At 40.1% G+C, this 17,670-nt stretch overlaps 1 protein-coding gene across 2 annotated transcripts in view; it reads right to left on the bottom strand.

Moving 5' to 3' along the window:
- DNAH7 (dynein axonemal heavy chain 7) overlaps nucleotides 1–17,670 on the bottom strand; it is a 498,098-nt gene that overhangs the window by 132,212 nt on the left and 348,216 nt on the right. For both annotated transcript variants that reach the window (XM_077448738.1, XM_077448739.1), the window contains exons 46-47: nucleotides 17,181–17,344; nucleotides 1,563–1,717 (exon numbers count right to left, since the gene is read on the bottom strand). In XM_077448738.1, coding sequence (XP_077304864.1) covers nucleotides 1,563–1,717; nucleotides 17,181–17,344 — 319 coding nt within the window. The remainder of the gene's footprint in view (nucleotides 1–1,562; nucleotides 1,718–17,180; nucleotides 17,345–17,670) is intronic.

Below are 17,670 nucleotides of genomic sequence, written 5' to 3'. Positions count from 1 at the left end.
TCATTTCAATAAAAAAGGAGATTCATATTTTCTACTCTAGAAGGCATCGCTTCCCTTCTGGTCTCTGCTGTTTGTGAGTCTGCCTTTCACACATAGGAAGAAGAAGCTAAAGTTTACCTTGGTTGCTTGGGACTGATCCCACAAGCGCATATGACCTTGTAAGCAGTGTACAGTACAGTACATCCCTCACGTTTTTGTAAATATTTTATTATATTTTTTCACATGACAACACTGAAGAAATTACACTGCTACAATGAAAAGTAGTGAGTGTACAGCTTGTATAATATTGAAAATTTGCTGTCCCCTCAAAATAGCTAACACACAGCCATTAATGTTTATTGTCAAAAACCGCCTCTTTTTTTTACATTTCACTGCCTTTTTGGTGAATGGATAGGGGTAGTATATACCCAATTCCCATTCACATGGGGGGGAGGTGGGATGTGGGGACCCCCAGATTCCGCCCACAGACCCCAATAACCACCAGCCAGGGTTGTTAGGAAGAGGCCAACCCCCATGTTGAGGGCATGCGGCCTGGTATGGTTCAGAAGGGGGGGGGGGCGCTCACTCGTCCTCTCTATTTCCTGACCCGCCAGGCTGCATGCTCGGATAAGGGTATGGTATGGATTTTGGGGGGGACCATATTCCATTTTTTTTTATCTTGACATGGGGGGGGGGGAGTCCCCACCAAATCCATACTAGACCCGAAGGGCCTGATATGGACCTGAGGGGGGACCCCACGCTGTTTTTTTCACACTTTTTTTTTGCCGGTAAGTTTTTTTTTTTACATTCAGTCAGGGTTCCCCGCTGACAGCTGATGACTCATTGGTTGTTAAGGACAGGGCCTCCTCCTTAGCAACCAGTTATATATATAGACAGTTTTAAGTTCAGTTCAGTCACTTTTTTTTTTTGTAAAAAATGGATGTCAGCGGATATGAAAAGGGATGTAAAAATTGACATCCGTATCCGTTTTTGACCTTTTTTTTTTACAAAAAAAAAGTGACTGAACTGAACAAAAAAAAAAAAAACGGAACGTCCATGTGAAACTAGCCCAAGGTTCATGAGGATGTGAAATAAAATGTGAAATAGTCTTCCTTAGAAACTGCTTCTAGTAGATAGCTTTGTTCTGAAAAGAAAATTGGACCACATGCTATAAGGATCCTTTGGAATCAACTACAGTTTGTAAGGAAAGCTTTTTTTTTCCTTTGTCAAATTGGATGGACATATGTCTATCCATCTCTCTACACACAGGTCCTATTTTTCATTGTGTAAGCTATGGCATTTTAAGCAAACAGCTGCATCAAGGGAAATCATTTAATGAATACATAAATATGCAGTTCTTCACAGAACAATTAAAAGGAACTAATTAAGGGAACTTTCCACAAATGAAATTTTGAACATGCAGATTTCACCACCTGCCGTTCACACAGCAATTACAGTTTTAATGTGATTAATGAGCAGTGCAAAATGAAAAGGAAAAAAAGCACAGCTCACTTTTACAGTAACTGTAGTTTTAACAAATTTAACAATTTAATGTCCATGTCATGGCTTACAAATATACTCACCCGGTGTACCAAACTGAATGCAGTTTTCCAGTGTTCTGACAAAGTCAGGGTCACTAAGCTTAATGATATGTAAACTGTTGGCTTTTTCCATATTTTTCACCCATTTATTTGCTTGACCCTGTGGATCAATCATCAAAGGCCATCGCCTGGCGTTCCTGTAATGCATTCATAGAAATACTTAGCACTAATTATTTATACATTACATAAGCATTCATTCTTCAGTGTGGCTTATTGAATGTAATCACTTTCTTATCTCATCAAAGAAAGCATGAATAATTCAAATGAAGATAACACCGATAAGTAAACATTTGCTTTTGTATTAAAGATAAGGTGAATGTTATCAAGTCACTATTTCAAATTAACTTTATAAAAGTGAAAACTAAGTTGTAATTGCCTTTGTTTGAAAGGAAAGTGTTTGTAATCTACACTAGGAACTGAGTAAATGTAATTAATGAAACATAACTCCAACCAGGCTCTGTATTAATGATAAAACTGTAGACTAATTAGCCACAAATTTGCAAAGGAAACTATGGTATGTAAACAGATATTTTTCTTTTTTTTAAAAAAAAGGATAAAAATCGACACAATGAGGTTGATTTACTAAAGCTGAAGGGTGCAAAATCTGGTGCAGCTGGGCATGGTAGCTAATATGCTTCTAACTTCAACTTGTTAAAATAAAGGATAAGTTCACCTTTTGGAACATGTTCCACCCGTATTTAGGTAAAATGTAAAATGTTCCAAAAGCTGCAGCCATTCCCCCCTCCTTTCCCAGTGACAGCGGGCCGGCATCTTTCCCGGGGCGCCTGTTGTTATTCTTTGAAACTAACATGGCCATGTGGGGCTCTGCCCACCAACCACGTCATTCATTCATAGTCCTCTGTAAATGGGAAACTACAAGTCAGCTTGTAGTTCTCAATGAACTACCATGGCACTGTTGAGCACTCAGGTAGTTCATTGATTCTTCCTGTCAATAACTGTCTGCTCGTACAAAGTAAACAGATAAAATGACAGAGCAAATTAAAAAAAACTGCACAATTGTTCTAAAATAAGCATAAACATCAAAAACAGCCACAAACTCCACGGAGAAATATAGCACAGTCCCAAGCCAGAAATTCATTAACAGAGTTGCTCTAAAAATAAAGGTTCTGTGAAAGCAACTGCTCCACCTGCCATCGTTAGTTGAGTGATCCTGTGACAATCACTTCCACCATAGGCAAAATGCTCACTTCTATCATGGAAGGTCAGTAGCACTTGTGGCTCTAAACCTAGCCTTGGACGTCCCAGGAACTTCTTATGGCATGTAGAATCACAATCCAGGTGCCGATATCATAGGTGGTCCCCAAAATATAAAACACTTGCCATAGTATAAAAATCCTTAAAAGCGTTATTAGAGGCATAAACATTGTACTTACATCATTTAGAACATGTAATCATATTAGGAACAAAACAAGCCGGCCGGCTAATCGCAGCTACCCCTACTTCTGGGATTTGAGAAGCATGGTGACATCATAATGTATGACAAAATGCGCTTCTCGAATGGGTAGCTGCAATTATCCGACCAGCTTGTTTTGTTTCTAATGCAATTACATGTTCTTCATGATGTAAGTGCAATATTTTAAGCCTCCAATAAAGCTTTTAAGGATTTTTATACAATGCAAGCCTTTTGCATTTTGGGGACCATCTATGATACTGATACCTGGATGGTGATTCTACATGCCCTAAGAGGTTCCTGGAATGACCAAAGGCCCTGGCAGGATTTAGAGCCACAAGTGCTACTGACCTTCCATGATAGAAGGTCCGTGCTATCTGGTAAGCTAGCATTTTGCCTATGGTAGAGGTGACTGTGACAGGAACACTTAACCACTTGCCGACCAGCCACCGTCATTATTCTGCGGCAGGTCGGCATGATCCTGCGAACCATCGTAGCTATACGTCGGTCCCTTTAAGCTGGATAGCAGGCGTTTACACATGTAGGTGGTTTACATTCCTATTACAAGGGATGTAAACATCCCTTGTAATAGGAATCTATTGTGACAGGTCCTCTTTATAAAGAGGCACGGGGTCAGTAAGACCCCAAATCTCTCCTCCAGGCTGGAAAGCATGAGATATAAAAAATAAATTCACCAATCTCATGCTGACAGCCGCAATCACGGCTTTGTTTACTTCCGGGAACCTGAGCGTGAAGTCGTAACGTCGTGCCCAGGCCTCCGCCGGACGATTCCTTCTCCAGGCCCCCAATGGCACAGAAGAGCCCGGAGAAGCACCGGATGGTGGCAGGAGGGGGGGATGTCCACTCCCATTGCTTATAAGAATGATCAAGCAGTGGAACTGCCACTATGATCATTCTTATCGCACACAGAATCGCCAGCTGCAAATAATGATATCTGAATGATGCCTATAGCTGCAGTCATCATTGAGATATCCCCTCACAAAGTCAAGGACGTCATATGACGTACTGTGGTAGGGAAGTGGTTAAATTAGGCTAGTATGAATATCTGGATTTGACTTGATATTAGCTTCTTGCAATCCCCTGCAAAGTAGCACTAGGAGTCAGCCATGTGTCTTATATGCTTTACAACAACAAGCATATCCCAGTGCTCACAGTCACTGGTCGTGATCAAATATATTAAGTAGCAGCTAAGAGGGAAAAGGTATTTCACGGACACCAACTAATAATAGTAATAAAATACTAAATGGCTCGCGATATTGGACTCCATAAAGTGTATGTAGAACACATAAACCAAATATGTGAACCATTCCGCTCACATATGTAAACGCCGTTCAAACTACACATGTGAGGTATCGCTGCGTGCGTTAGAGCACGTGCAACAATTCTAGCACTAGACCTCCTCTGTAACTCTAAACTGGTAACCTGTAAAAAAAATTAAAGCGTCGCCTATGGAGATTTTTAAGTACTGAAGTAAGTTTGGCGCCATTCCATGAGTGTGCGCCATTTTAAAGCGTGACATGTTAGGTATCTATTTACTTGGTGTAACATCATCTTTCACATTATACAAAAAAACTGGGCTAACTTTACTGGATTGTTATTTTTTAATTCACGAAACCATTTTTTTTCCAAAAAAAAGGCGTTTGAAAAATGATTGCGCAAATAGCGTGCAAGATAAAAAGTTGCAATGACCGCCATTTTATTCCCTAGGGTGTCTGATAAAAAAACATATATAATGTTTGGGGGTTCTGAGTAATTTTCTAGCAAAAAAAAATGATGATTTTTATATGAAGGAGAGAAGTGCCAGAATAGGCCCAGTATGGAAGTGGAAGACATACTTATATTATTTTTATATTTTTACATTGTTAAAGGTTGCAAAGTCAATGAAGACCCATTCTTACAGGAATCATTTAAAATAGTAAATTGTGAAAATAAAGTATATCCAAATTTTCTGAAATGTATAACCTAGTCTGAGTAAGCTATTAAACAAATATTTTTATTTGGAAGCTTACTGAATAAAGACAAGCTGCCAAACTTTTCAGGAACCAATCCAGAAGGTTATAAACCTGATTTAGAGATTAAGCTCAGCGACAAGAATAACAATGGCGCAATAAGTGTTGCTTAGTGCCATAAACTTGTTCAGCTGTAATGTGCTTCTTAAAATAGAAAAGAGCAGTGCTGCTTTTTGGATCTGTCAGCTCTGTCCAAAACCTGTGACATTCAAATAACACCTTATACACAAGCAAGCAAATTTTGAATTGCAATTTTTACTGTACAATCATGCAACCAAACACAGACACATTCCATCATGTAAAAAAAAGCTCCTGACAATTGTACAATAAAAAAAAAAACTTGCTTGTCATTTAAATGTAGAATTTGGCAACAACACAGACACCTGCAGAGTTTTCAGAGCTGCTGTGTCAAAAATATATTTCCCTGTTTTTACTATCTGCTGTTTGCTTAATACTTGGAATATAATTCTAGCCAACGCTTTCTTCTACTTTTGGATACCCTGTGTAAGGGGTTAAAAAGATTTCTTCCTACTCAGTAGACGTGTGTGATTTGGTTTCGTTCTCTTTCAATTTTCAGGCGAAAATGTCATTTTCGGAGATTCAGATGTTCGTATTTTCGAAAGGACATAGCAACTAATCTACATGAATCCGAAAAAGGTATATCAAGGTTTTTGGATTTATTACACTAGGTCACATGCCCTCAACATGGGCGGAGTCATAGGCGTGTGCAGGGGTGTTGGATGTGCCAGGGCACACCCTAATCAGCCTGTGCTCCAGGGCCAATGATAAGGCAGTACAGCCTGCAATCCTGTACCGACACATGTTCTATTAGTTCAAAAGGGGGGCCCAGGAACCTGCCAAGCAGAAGGAATGGCTGTATTGCTTTATTGCACATATCGATCCTCTTGTTCCTCCCACTGCAGCACTTCCGGCTTCTCCTCCTCTTCCCTCTGGCTGAGCTGTAGGGGGATTGGTTCTAGCATCTGCACCTCCACCCTGTCTTCCTTTTTCAGTCTTAAATGTAAGGCATCAGGGGTCTGTTTAGAACCCTGATATTTCACCAAAGCCCCTCAAAATGGCAGCTAAAAATGTAATAAACAAAATCTAAAATTGTATTTTTTTTATAAAAAAAAAAAAAAAAGAAAAAGGATTTGTTCACATGTGCTTTGCACTAGTTTACTGCCTCTGTTGCTCTGTGCTCTCTTCCCCACAACCCTGGCCCAGTCTGCAGGCTTGGGGCTTATCAGAATATGGACGCCCCATTTGACATACAGATCCCGCCCCCCCCCCCCCCCCCCCCCCATGTGAATGAATATGGGGTAAAAAACACAGAAACAGCTTTTAAAAAGTGCTTTATTTGAAAAAATAAATAAATGCCCCCTGAAGCAGACCCCCACACTGTTTTTTTTTTTACATTATTTTTAACTGTCACTTGTTTTGTTTATCTGTTGACAGCGGGTAATGCTGCTGACAGCAAATGAGTCATGGTTATTCACAATCAGCGCTATTCTGAATGAAACAAAACTAATGCTTAAGATACAAAACAAAATTCAAAAATAATTAATACTTCACAAAATGAATGAATCTGAAAATTAAACAACATTTTCCAGTATGCATATGTCTACGACTTAGCCTGTGGAGCACATTTTAGTTGGGTGGATAAAAACAGCTTTTAATCACAGTTTCAGCTTTTTGAACAGGTATGGAGTGTCCAAAAAATTTGGAAAAAGCAAAATTGAGATCAGTAATCCCTGAAAAGGCAGCAAAAGCAGCTACCTAATTCAAGGGTTTAGAGCTATAAGGGGAAGCTTAAGCATTGATAACTGTGAGGAGGTAACATCCCAGCAACCCGGATGAATGAAGAGCCCTCTTTTTGCCTGACTAGGTGGAATAGAGGTCCTGAATACCTGCGCCTCAATAGTTGAGAGGTCTGTTTACAAGATACTACTGCAGTAGCAGACAAAGATTCCATCCCAAGATCTCCTTACTGGAGGTAGAAAAGTGTTAATGGCAGTGCCAAAAATTGGCCTAGCCTTAAATGGTAAGCAAAGAAAATGTTTCTTGCATGTTCTTGGCATTCGAAGAACACAGTCACAGAACCCTACATACCTGAAGAGGCTTGATGCCCCTGCAAGACACACATTTAGAGGTTTGCAAGAGACCATTACAGTCAAATCACAGGGCTGCAGTCATTTGTTCTACAAGCGCCAGGACACAAGGGTTTCTCCTTGAAATAGGGCCATCTTCTTTAAGAGACTTAATCCACACTGACATAGATTCACAAATCTGAGTCACCACCAATAAGGAATAGACAGTTACACCATATAACTTAAACTGAGACTTAAAGAGGGATTCCACCTAAAAAAAAATATTAAAAGCCAGCAGCTATAAATACTACAGCTGCTGACTTTTAATAAATGGACACTCACCTGTCCCGGGTTCCAGCGATGCCGGCAGCCGAGGCCGATCGATCGCTCGGCTCTCGGCTGCTGCCGTCACCATTCTAGGTGAGGGAATCAGGAAGTGAAGCGAATCGGCTTCACTTCCCGGTTCCCTACTGCGCATGCGTGAGTCGCGCAGCGCAATAGAAATTCTCTGCGCTGTCACTGGGACCCGTGTGTGTCCCAGCAGACAGCACGGCAGGACAGGATATGACATAGACTCCCACGGGAGTCTATGCCCGGAAGTGGGTGTAAATACCTGTCTTTGACAGGTATCTCCACCCCCCTCCCCCCTGTAAGGTGCCAATTGTGACACCGGAGGGTTCCGATTAGCGGAGGTTCCACTTTAGGGTGGAACCCCGCTTTAAGTAGAGAATCCAACTGATAGTTGAAATCCGAAGCCCCTAAAGTATGGGTAAAAACCCAGAAACACCTAAAGTAAGACCATCAGCAATATGATGGTATGTTTGTTTTCATTCCTTGTATAGGAATACTCTACATATCCTGTGAAGGTCTTTGCAGCCATAATAGCTAAAAAAAAGTACCTGGAACAACAGGCTGATCCTCTAATTGCTGGGTACAATAAAATGCATCAAGGTATCAAGGACTCCTTGTAAAGCTGAGTCAAATGGAACTTACTGTAACACAGGCTCTTCATAAGAAGGATGTGAAGACTCTGAATTTGAATCAGATATGGTAATAGGGACCTCATGCACACTTATGCCCTATACACACGGTCGGACATTCAGACCACAAAATCTGTCTGATTTTTTTCCGACTGATTTTGTCCAAAACTGGTGTTGCATACACATGGTCGGACAAAGTTGTCGGAAAATCCGATCGTCCAGAACGTGATGACGTTCATTCGTTACGATGGGACTACGTTCAGGCTAGTAGCCAATAGCTTTCATCTCGTAATTTGATCTGAGCATGCGTGGCACTTTGTCCGATCGGAATTCTGTACAAACGATCGGACAAAGTCCGATCGGATCATGTTGTCGGAAAATTTTATATCCAGCTCTCAAACTTTGTTGGTCAGACATTCCGATGGAAAAAGTTTGATGGAGCCCACACACGGTCGGATTATCTGACAACACGGTCCAATCGGACATTTTCCGTCAGAGTGTCCAACCGTGTGTACAAGGGCTTAGAGGTGAAGGTTCAGTAAAGCCAGAATCTAATTCTGGTGTGGATGGTGCAGGAGTGTGCTGGGAGTCTTTTTGAAAGTATTTCTTTATTAACTGTGCACAAAGCAATAAAAAATCCAAAATGGATATTAGAGGTCTTGTGAGCATATAGAAAGTTTCAGCCACACTCCGCAAAGCTATACAGGCATACCCTATTTTTAAGTACACAATGGGTTTTATTTACATAAGCTGGAAAGTGCAAAATCAGGCTCACTTCTGCATAGAAACCAATGAGCTTCCAGGTTTTATTACCAAAGCTTAATTGAACAAGCTGGGGTTAGAAGCTCATTGGTTTCTATGCAGAAGTGAGCCTGATTTTGCACTTTCCAGCTTTAGTAAATAAATCCCATTGTATTGTTTCAATGGATGATAAAGGAAAAATATATTGTTGGTTCTCATAATAGGTTTTCTTTCAAAACAGTTTAGAGTCATAATGGTCGCTGATATTTGCCTATTATTGCATTTCAGAAGAGTAAAGTTATAATGAATATCATTAGAATGCAAGAAAAATCTTATTTTCTCTTTCAATAATTTTTATTGAATTTCATTCTTTGGTAAATACATCATGTATAGACAGAAAATAGAAGTAAAGCAAAAACATAACATAAAAAAAACAGAGAATTCAAATGAAGCAGGATGCATCAATCAGAAAAAAAAAGTCAAGATATACAAGGTATCTTATACAGATATAATTGGGGCTATTATATGTCAAGAAGGGCTTGGAGTGTAAAGATCCACTTCATTGAAAATTTGTAATAAAGATGTATATAAGAAAAAGGGACACAAAAATTAAAAAAAATATATATATATGTAAATATATATATATATAAATATACATACAGAAACATAGATAAAAAAAAGGTAGGAATTTGATTAGATTTAAATGTGAGGTGTAGAAGATTTAAGATATAAACATATCGGCAACTTCTAAGGAGACCCCCAAGGTCACCACTCCACCCCAATGGGCTCACACTGTGGAGTGGGATAGCTCGGGGGACTCCCGCCGAAGAACTCCCCATCTACGTCCCTTTAAACCCCCGGACAGCACCCAGAAATTGTGCTCCCCGGAGGGAAGTGAACAGCTGGACTTCAAAATTCCCAATTAAATTCCAAATGAACTCTTTAGAACTAGTAAACTCTAGTCCGAACCACAAAGGTTAACTAAGGAAAAATGTAGTAGAATAAGGTAACATCTAATCAATTACTAGATATGAGAAATCCTGCTTAAAGAAAAACAACAACAAAAAAAAGGAAAAGTAGAAAGTGTAGTCAGGAGAGAAGAGGTAGGGTAAGGAAGGGAGAGTTGTACAGGATTCAGGGTCCTGGCTCCATCCATGTAGAATTTAAGACAGAAGGTGTCCTGGAAACAATTGTACTTGGATGTGTTGGGCCCATGGATCCCATGTCATTTCAAATTGTTGAGTGGTATTCCGTAATTTAGCTACTATTTGTTCCTGAATCATAATCCAAGAAATTTTTTGCCTGGTAGCCACAAGAGAAACCCTAGAAGTTTTCCAAGCTTTTGCTAAAGTGATCTTGGCTCCCAAGCACATAAAAAAGATTAGTTGTTGAGTATGTTTAGGGGTATTGTGTAGCCTGCGGTTCAGAAGGATATATGAAGGATCTTGTGGGATTGGGGCTTTCGTGACCTTCCTCACTAGATGTATAAAGTTATTCCAAAAGTTTCGTATGCGAGGACAAGACCACCATATATGTAACATTGTACCTAAAAGACCACATCCTCTGAAACAGAGCGGTGAAATCTCTGAGTACATCTTTGAAAGTCTCACAGGAACATAATACCATTTCGTTAGAATTTTGACATTAGCTTCGATTAAGGAAATATTTAAAATACCTTTGGAAGAACGTCTAAAAACTTGAAACCACAATTCCGTATCTAGTTGGATGTCCAAGTCTTCTTCCCAAGAACGAGCATATGTCGGTTTGTCACTCCTATCTGCCAGGGACGAGTAGATAAGGGAAATACCTCCTTTGCGATGACCATGTTTTAAGCACCATTGCTCGTAAATCGTAACATTGTAACTATTTGGTTTGTCAAGTTCAAGAGAATGTATAAAACGTTTAATCTGTGAAAGTCTCAATTGTTCTGAATCGGGCATCTCTAGTTTGGAGTAGCAGTGTCTCATTGAGATGGGTCCATTTGGTGTAATGAAATGTCCAATTCTGAAAAGGCCCTTGTTCAACCACCAATGAAAATCTTGGATGTTCAGGCCAGGAGGGAAATCAGGATTATGGAATAAATGTACGAGAGGTCTCAGTGGGGAAATCAGGTGTTCATTTTTGTATAGTCTGTCACAAAGTGCTAGGGATTGAGAAAGCGTTGGGGACAATATGGCAGGTCTTTGCTTTGTTGGTCTCCATATTAGATGATCTAATGTGTAGTCAGGTACTGCCTGGTTCTCAATAGAAACCCAGTCTGGACAATTGGTTTTAGTATATATTGCTGAAAATTGTGCTAGTTGTGCTGCTTGATAATATAAAAAGAGGTTAGGAAGTCATAAACCACCTTGGGTTGTCCGGCGGAACAGGATGTCACGCGCCAGTCTATGTCCCTGTTTTCCCCAGACAAATCCAATCACTTTTGATTGGAATTTGTTGAGATTCGACTTTTTAATAGGTATGGGAAGGGCTCTGAATAAGTACAAAATTCTAGGAAATAAGTTCATCTTGACTGCATTGAGCCTGCCCAGCCAAGACAATCCTTCTTTAGACCATTTAGTTAAATCTGCTTCTAAAGATTTGAAGGCGGGTGGGTAATTAGCATTGTATAAATTACTGACACATTTGGTGAGAGAAATACCTAAATAGGGAATCCTATCTGTAGCCCAGGAAAAGGGAAAGAAGGGCGCAAGTCGGGAGATGGTTAATGAGGGAACCGAAATATTGAGAGCAACTGACTTGGAAATGTTAACTTGGAGACCTGAAATAGTTCCGAAATCCCGAAGGAGATGAAGTAAGTTGGGGGTGGAAATTAAGGGTGAGGTCAGAAATATAAGCATATCATCAGCAAAGAGAGCACATTTATGCTCTTCTAAACCACAACGAACACCTTTAATATTTATATCTGCTCTAATGGCGATGGCTAGAGTTTCTATAGCTATAATAAAGATTAACGGTGACAAGGGACAACCCTGTCTAGTACCTCTATGGATATCTAATGGTTGAGAGAGGTGGCCTAATAGACGTACTTGAGCAGAGGGGGTTGAATATAGGGATTTTAGAATGTTCATAAAATTTGCTCCGAAACCCCATTTGGTGAGAATTTCAAAAAGATATGGCCATGAAACAGAATCAAATGCCTTCTGCAAGTCCAAAGACAGCAGAAGGCCTTCTTGTGCCGGGCCCCCGTCCCAGTGCGAATTCAATAATGATATTAAGTCAATTGCCCTTCTCACCTGATCCATTCCCTGTCTCCCCGGGATGAAGCCCACCTGATCCTTATGAATATAGTTAGATATAAAACTGGACATTCTGTTGGCTAATATTTTAGTCATAATTTTAAGATCATTATTGATCAGCGAAATGGGTCTGTAATTTCCCACTTCACTAGTATCTTTACCAGGTTTCGGAATAACAGAGATAAATGCAGTATTAGAATCATTTGGGAGGGGGGCTCCATCCCGGAGAGAATTAAAGAAACGAGCCATGTAGGGAGCTAATTTTGGTCCAAAAGTCTTATAATATCTGACTGAGAAACCGTCGGGGCCCGGTGCTGATTCTGATTTAAGGGCTTTTATGACGTCAAGTATTTCGGCAGGGGAGAAGGAATCATCCATTAGTTCTTTATGAGTTTGATGTATGTAAGGTAGATCGAGGTGATCGAGGAACTGATTTCTAGCTTTGGAATGTGTATGAGTTGTCATAGAGTAGAGGTTTTCATAAAAATCATGAAATGATTTCAAAATTTCTACCGGATTTTGTGTAAGGGTACCCGACGATTGTCTGATTTTAGGGAAGACCAAGGTACGAGTTCGAGGACACAATTTACTCGCGAGTTTGGCACCTATTTTATCTTTTTGATAATATAAGCGAGCACCTGTCCATCGCAGATGTTTTTCTGCTGAGGTAGTGAGTGAGAGATTAAGTGCAATGCGTGCTCTATCAAGTTCAGCCAGGCTCTCTGGGGTAGGATGTTTTTTATGACTTTTGCTAAGTGTTTGGAATTCCTCTTTGAGTCGTATAAGCTCTGCGGAGTGTTCCTTTTTGAGTCGGGCTGAGAGTTGAATTATTTTACCCCTCATGACCGCCTTGTGTGCCGCCCACAGGGAGCCTGGCGAAATTGAGTCTGTATTATTATCTGTAAAGTAGTCCGAAAGGGCTGAGTTTAATACCGCACAGTGAGCTGGATTGTTTAGAAGAGACTCATTAAGCCTCCATTGGAACGGACGTTTATCTCCTCCTCCCCCTCTAATAATTAATGAAACGATGGAATGGTCAGAGAGAGAGGAATCATAAATTTTGGAGGATTCAACCAAAGAGATGAGATGTGGAGGAATAAAGATATGGTCTATTCTGGTTAAAGTATTATGAGGGATAGAAAAGTGAGTGTAGTCTTTGGATCGGGGATTCATTTCTCTCCATATGTCTATTAGGCCTGCTGATTGGATGGAATGTGCAACCCTAAGACTGCATTTAGGAGGTCTTTTGGGCATTGGCTTAGTAGGATTGGATCTGTCTGAGGAAAGGTCAAATGGGATGTTCGAATCTCCCGCCAGAACAACAATTCCCTTCAGATGGGATTTCAGCGTCAAGAGAGTCTTTTCAAAAAATTTGTCCTGGCGGGAGTTCGGAGCATAGTAGGAAACAAATGTGTATGTTACTGAATTAATTGATCCAGAGACCAGGATGTATCGGCCTTCTGGGTCTCTAATTGTTTTAGAATGATGAAAATGAACTTTGTTGGCAAAGCATATCGCAACCCCTTTTGTTTTATTGGAAGCATTAGCTAAATAAAATTGAGAAAAGTTTTTGTGAAGGAAAATGGGGTTATAAGAAATGGGAAAGTGTGTCTCCTGCATCAAGATAACATCAGCTTTGAGGGCATGAAATTGTTGCAAGATTTTACGCCTTTTCACTGGGGAATTAAGGCCTTGAACATTATTGGACATTATACGGAGATCAGATTGTACCGGTGAGGTAGAGTTCATGGGAAGAGCATGTAGGAGATAATACTATGAACAAAAGGAATACCTGTCTTTGTGGTGATCCCTGGCAGATAGGAGATGACACCTGTTCTTTTGAGGAAATGCTTGTGAGAAAAAAACAAGGAGAATCCAACCAGGCCCTGATCCTGTACAACGGAGATGGGAAGGAAGATGTGATTAGACTGGGAAGGGTAAGAAAGGGAGAGTGGAAAGGAGGAAGAAGAAAGTAGGGAGATAGAAATCAAATAAAAGTGCATCAGAATATGCATTATATAAAATAACAATTCAAGCCAAAAAAAAAAAAAAAAAAATTAGTAATGTATACAATAAATAAAATAGGAAGGGAAAAAAAATCCCAAAGCGGCCCAAAAGGGTCGCTGTAAACAAACCCCGGTAGGAGAAATAGTTCTCCTATCGAAGTAAACAGGGGGGTGCATTGTACCCACCCTGGACAACCTCGCCACATAGGTTGATTATCTCAAAGGCACTAAAACAAAAAAAAATCTGAGCCCAGACTATAATAAACATAGGGGAAGTATAAATAATGTGCAACTGCCCCCCTCTTCCTCTACAATATGAGTGACCATGACTTAATGTCAAAAAGAGCCATTATAAGAATAAAAATAAAGAAAAAAAAAAACCATCAAATAAAAAGAGAAAAGGTCAGTTGGAGAGAAAAATAAAATTATAGAGGAAGAGGGGTCTAATACAGGCATTACAGTAAATTTATATGTCAAAAGGGAGAAATATTTTGAAATTTTCCACTTTAGAAAAGAGAGAAAATAAATAAATAAATAAATAAATATCCTTTTTAATGTCTTCTGTGGGAAAAAGCCTGGAGAAGTTTCCAGGAAAAACAGGACCAAATGTCAACCCGGTCCTGGTAAAGGTTCGGCCCTAAGGACAAACCGTAAGGAAGACAAAAAACGTTTTCTTCCTTTTTTCTGTCCTTTTTTTTTTTCCTTCTTTCCACAAAAATTGGACAGTTCAGGTGTATCTTCAGGTTGGTGGAGATTCCCTCGATCTCTTGGGCATCTGTTTCTGCCATATTTGCGTCAAGGGGCTTGTCGGTGAGGGGCGTTTGGATGACGAGGATCCTTTCGGTGTAGAAGTCTGTGGAAGTTCCTGGGTGATCATTCCCAATTGAAGCAGGAGCCGTTCACCATCTTGGAACGTCGAGAAGTGGTATGGTTTATTATTATAAGAGAAATTCAGGCGGAGAGGAAAGGCCCATCTGTAAGGGATTTCATTGCTCGTCAGAACTTGAAGTAGAGGTTTAAGAGCTCGTCGTTTTTGGACTGTGTATGGTGATAGATCGGTAAAAATTTGTATGGAATGATCCTGAAATGTCAGAGAATCTGAGGTTCTGGAAACTCTCATTATCTCTTCTTTCACTGAATAGTAGTGAGGTTTCACTATAATGTCTCTAGGAAGACCATCTGAGCGAAGAGGTTGCAGAGCCCTGTGAGCCCTGTCTAATTCTAGACGATCTTGTGAAATAGTGGGAATTAAGCTTTTGATGAGGTCTTGGATAGCGAGATGAATGTCCTTGATAGATTCAGGAATGCCTCTAACACGGAAATTATATCTCCTCGACCTATTTTCAAGGTCTTCAATTTTGGCTGTGGCTGTTTCTAAATGATCCTGGAGTTCTTGAATCCTGGCTGTGTTTTGGTTAATGCGTAGGCATGACTGATCTGATTTTTGCTCTATTACATCAATCCTGGTTCCTAGTTGTTGCAAATCAGCATGGATGGAAGCTGTGATCTGTGAGGCAGTCTGAGATAAACCTCTGGACAACATTTGAGAAAATGCGTTCATCATAGAGGCAAAGTCTGTGGGAGGTGAGGGCGCATCTTTAGGAACTATGTCCCATGGGGTAAAGCTTATAGGTAAAATATGCTGTATGGATGAGTTACTTTCCCCCCTAATATGACTCAGAAGAGGGTCTGTGGATAGGGTCCTGAGTTGAATTTCACTCACTGTGCCGTTTGAAGTTGAAGTTGAGGTTGAAGAGAGGTGCTTAACTGTGTAGTCTTGGTCCGCTATGGATTCCTCATTGCAGGCTGTATTTTGTGAGGTAACGGCGGCCATCTTGGATCGGCCTGACCTCTCTAACGCTGTGGAAAGCGCGGGTTTGGGGTTCCGTCGGGACTTAGAACCGGGCATTCGTGTGAAGCCTGCGTTTTCCCCAGTCCGAAGTGACTGTTTGCCGGTAGAAACGAGGGCTCAGAACGTCGTGGCGGCAAGCGTTAGTCCAGGGTGGCGCGGAGCTCCCGGTCTATGCGGCCATCTTGGACGCTTCCGCGCATGCGCCGTCGAAAAATCTTATTTTCAACATCTACATCATAAATTATTATCAGCTTGTCATTAGCATTAGAAGGGGTCCATGATAGGTTCCTGCTACTTTTATGCCAAGGTCATATGCCAAGGTCATATGGAGATATTATTTTTGACAATTTCTAACAATAATCCTAATTTATTGGGGGTTTTTTTTGATTGTCAATAAGGAAATATTTTGTAACATGTTGAGATATGTATTTAACGTAAAAAGTATAGAAAATGTAAACCCCAGTTGGATGACATTTAGTTTGATGAAACACTCTACATACATAAAGTATATATATAAAGTATATATTGTCATGTTTTTAAACAAAATACCTCTCTGTACACAATTCCAGGTTACCTGCACTTGCTTCAGCAGCAGCTGGACTTCCTGATGATGACAACAGCAAAGCATGCCTGTACAATATGTATTAGCTTCTAGTGGTTCGGTTTAGATCCACTTCTAGCATGAGTCTTACCAGCCTTAGAGGGGTGATCAGATATGAAGGCACAATCTATCTGCTCTCGGGCATCTAGTGACAGTTCATGTTTGGTGAGTGGAATAGGGTGGGGGGAACTGGATTACAGACACCACTGGTACTTGCTTATGATGGTAAAAACAACAAAAGTAATTTATCATTTGTCTGGCAATGTCTGGGGATGCCTCATGTCCATTAAAATCACTGCCTGAACCCATTGGTTTGAGAGATTGGTATTTCATATCTATTAGTGCTGTTTGTGTCTGTACAGATGTAACTTTGCAGTCAGGGATAATTTATGCAGGAAACAATTACACAGTCTTGCCAGTTCACACACTGTAAATACTTGCACAATGTACCATACTTCCAGCAGCAAATCATACATTCATTTATATCAGTTGAATGGTGCCATTTTCACAACCAAATGCATAAACAAAGATAATACCCGATTACCATAAACATAGCACCTATACACTGCAAATGTCGGAATATTATTCACAGTTAAGAACTCTAAAGTGTGTATTTCTACAACACTTTACATGATTATAACCACATTACTTACGAAATAATAATCCCATTATCAATGGAGAAGCTGTCTGAAGGTAAGCCAGCGATATTCCACTCTCTGATTTTCACAGGTTCCCCCAAACTACTGGTGAGAGAAAAGTCCTCTGAACAGGGTAAATTATTTTGCTTGCAAAGTAACGTCCATTCTTTTACTTGCATCTGGAAAACAGAATGCCAAGTTGAGTATCTTAGAAACATGTATGTACATGTATGGGACATACACTACATAGACAATCATTGCTTACACTTCCAGAATGGATTGTTTAAAGAGGAACTGCAGTTCGCTCACATAATTTGTAATAAAAACATCTTTGCCAATCTGAAACTTCCTTCCAACCACTTTGCATATTATTTCATATATAGAGGCATACCCCACTTTTAAGTACACAATGGGGTTTATTCACTAAAGCTGGAAAGTGCAAAATCAGGCTCACTTCTACATAGAAACCAATGAGCTTCTAAACCCAGCTTGTTTAATTAAGCTT

Source organism: Lithobates pipiens, unplaced genomic scaffold, assembly GCF_037356315.1.
Source record: "Lithobates pipiens isolate NorthernLeopardFrog02 unplaced genomic scaffold, aLitPip1_a1.2 Scaffold_22, whole genome shotgun sequence".
NCBI lineage: Eukaryota > Metazoa > Chordata > Amphibia > Anura > Ranidae > Lithobates > Lithobates pipiens.
Note: the sequence above shows the minus strand (reverse complement) of the source record. Positions and strands in the feature narration are given on the sequence as shown.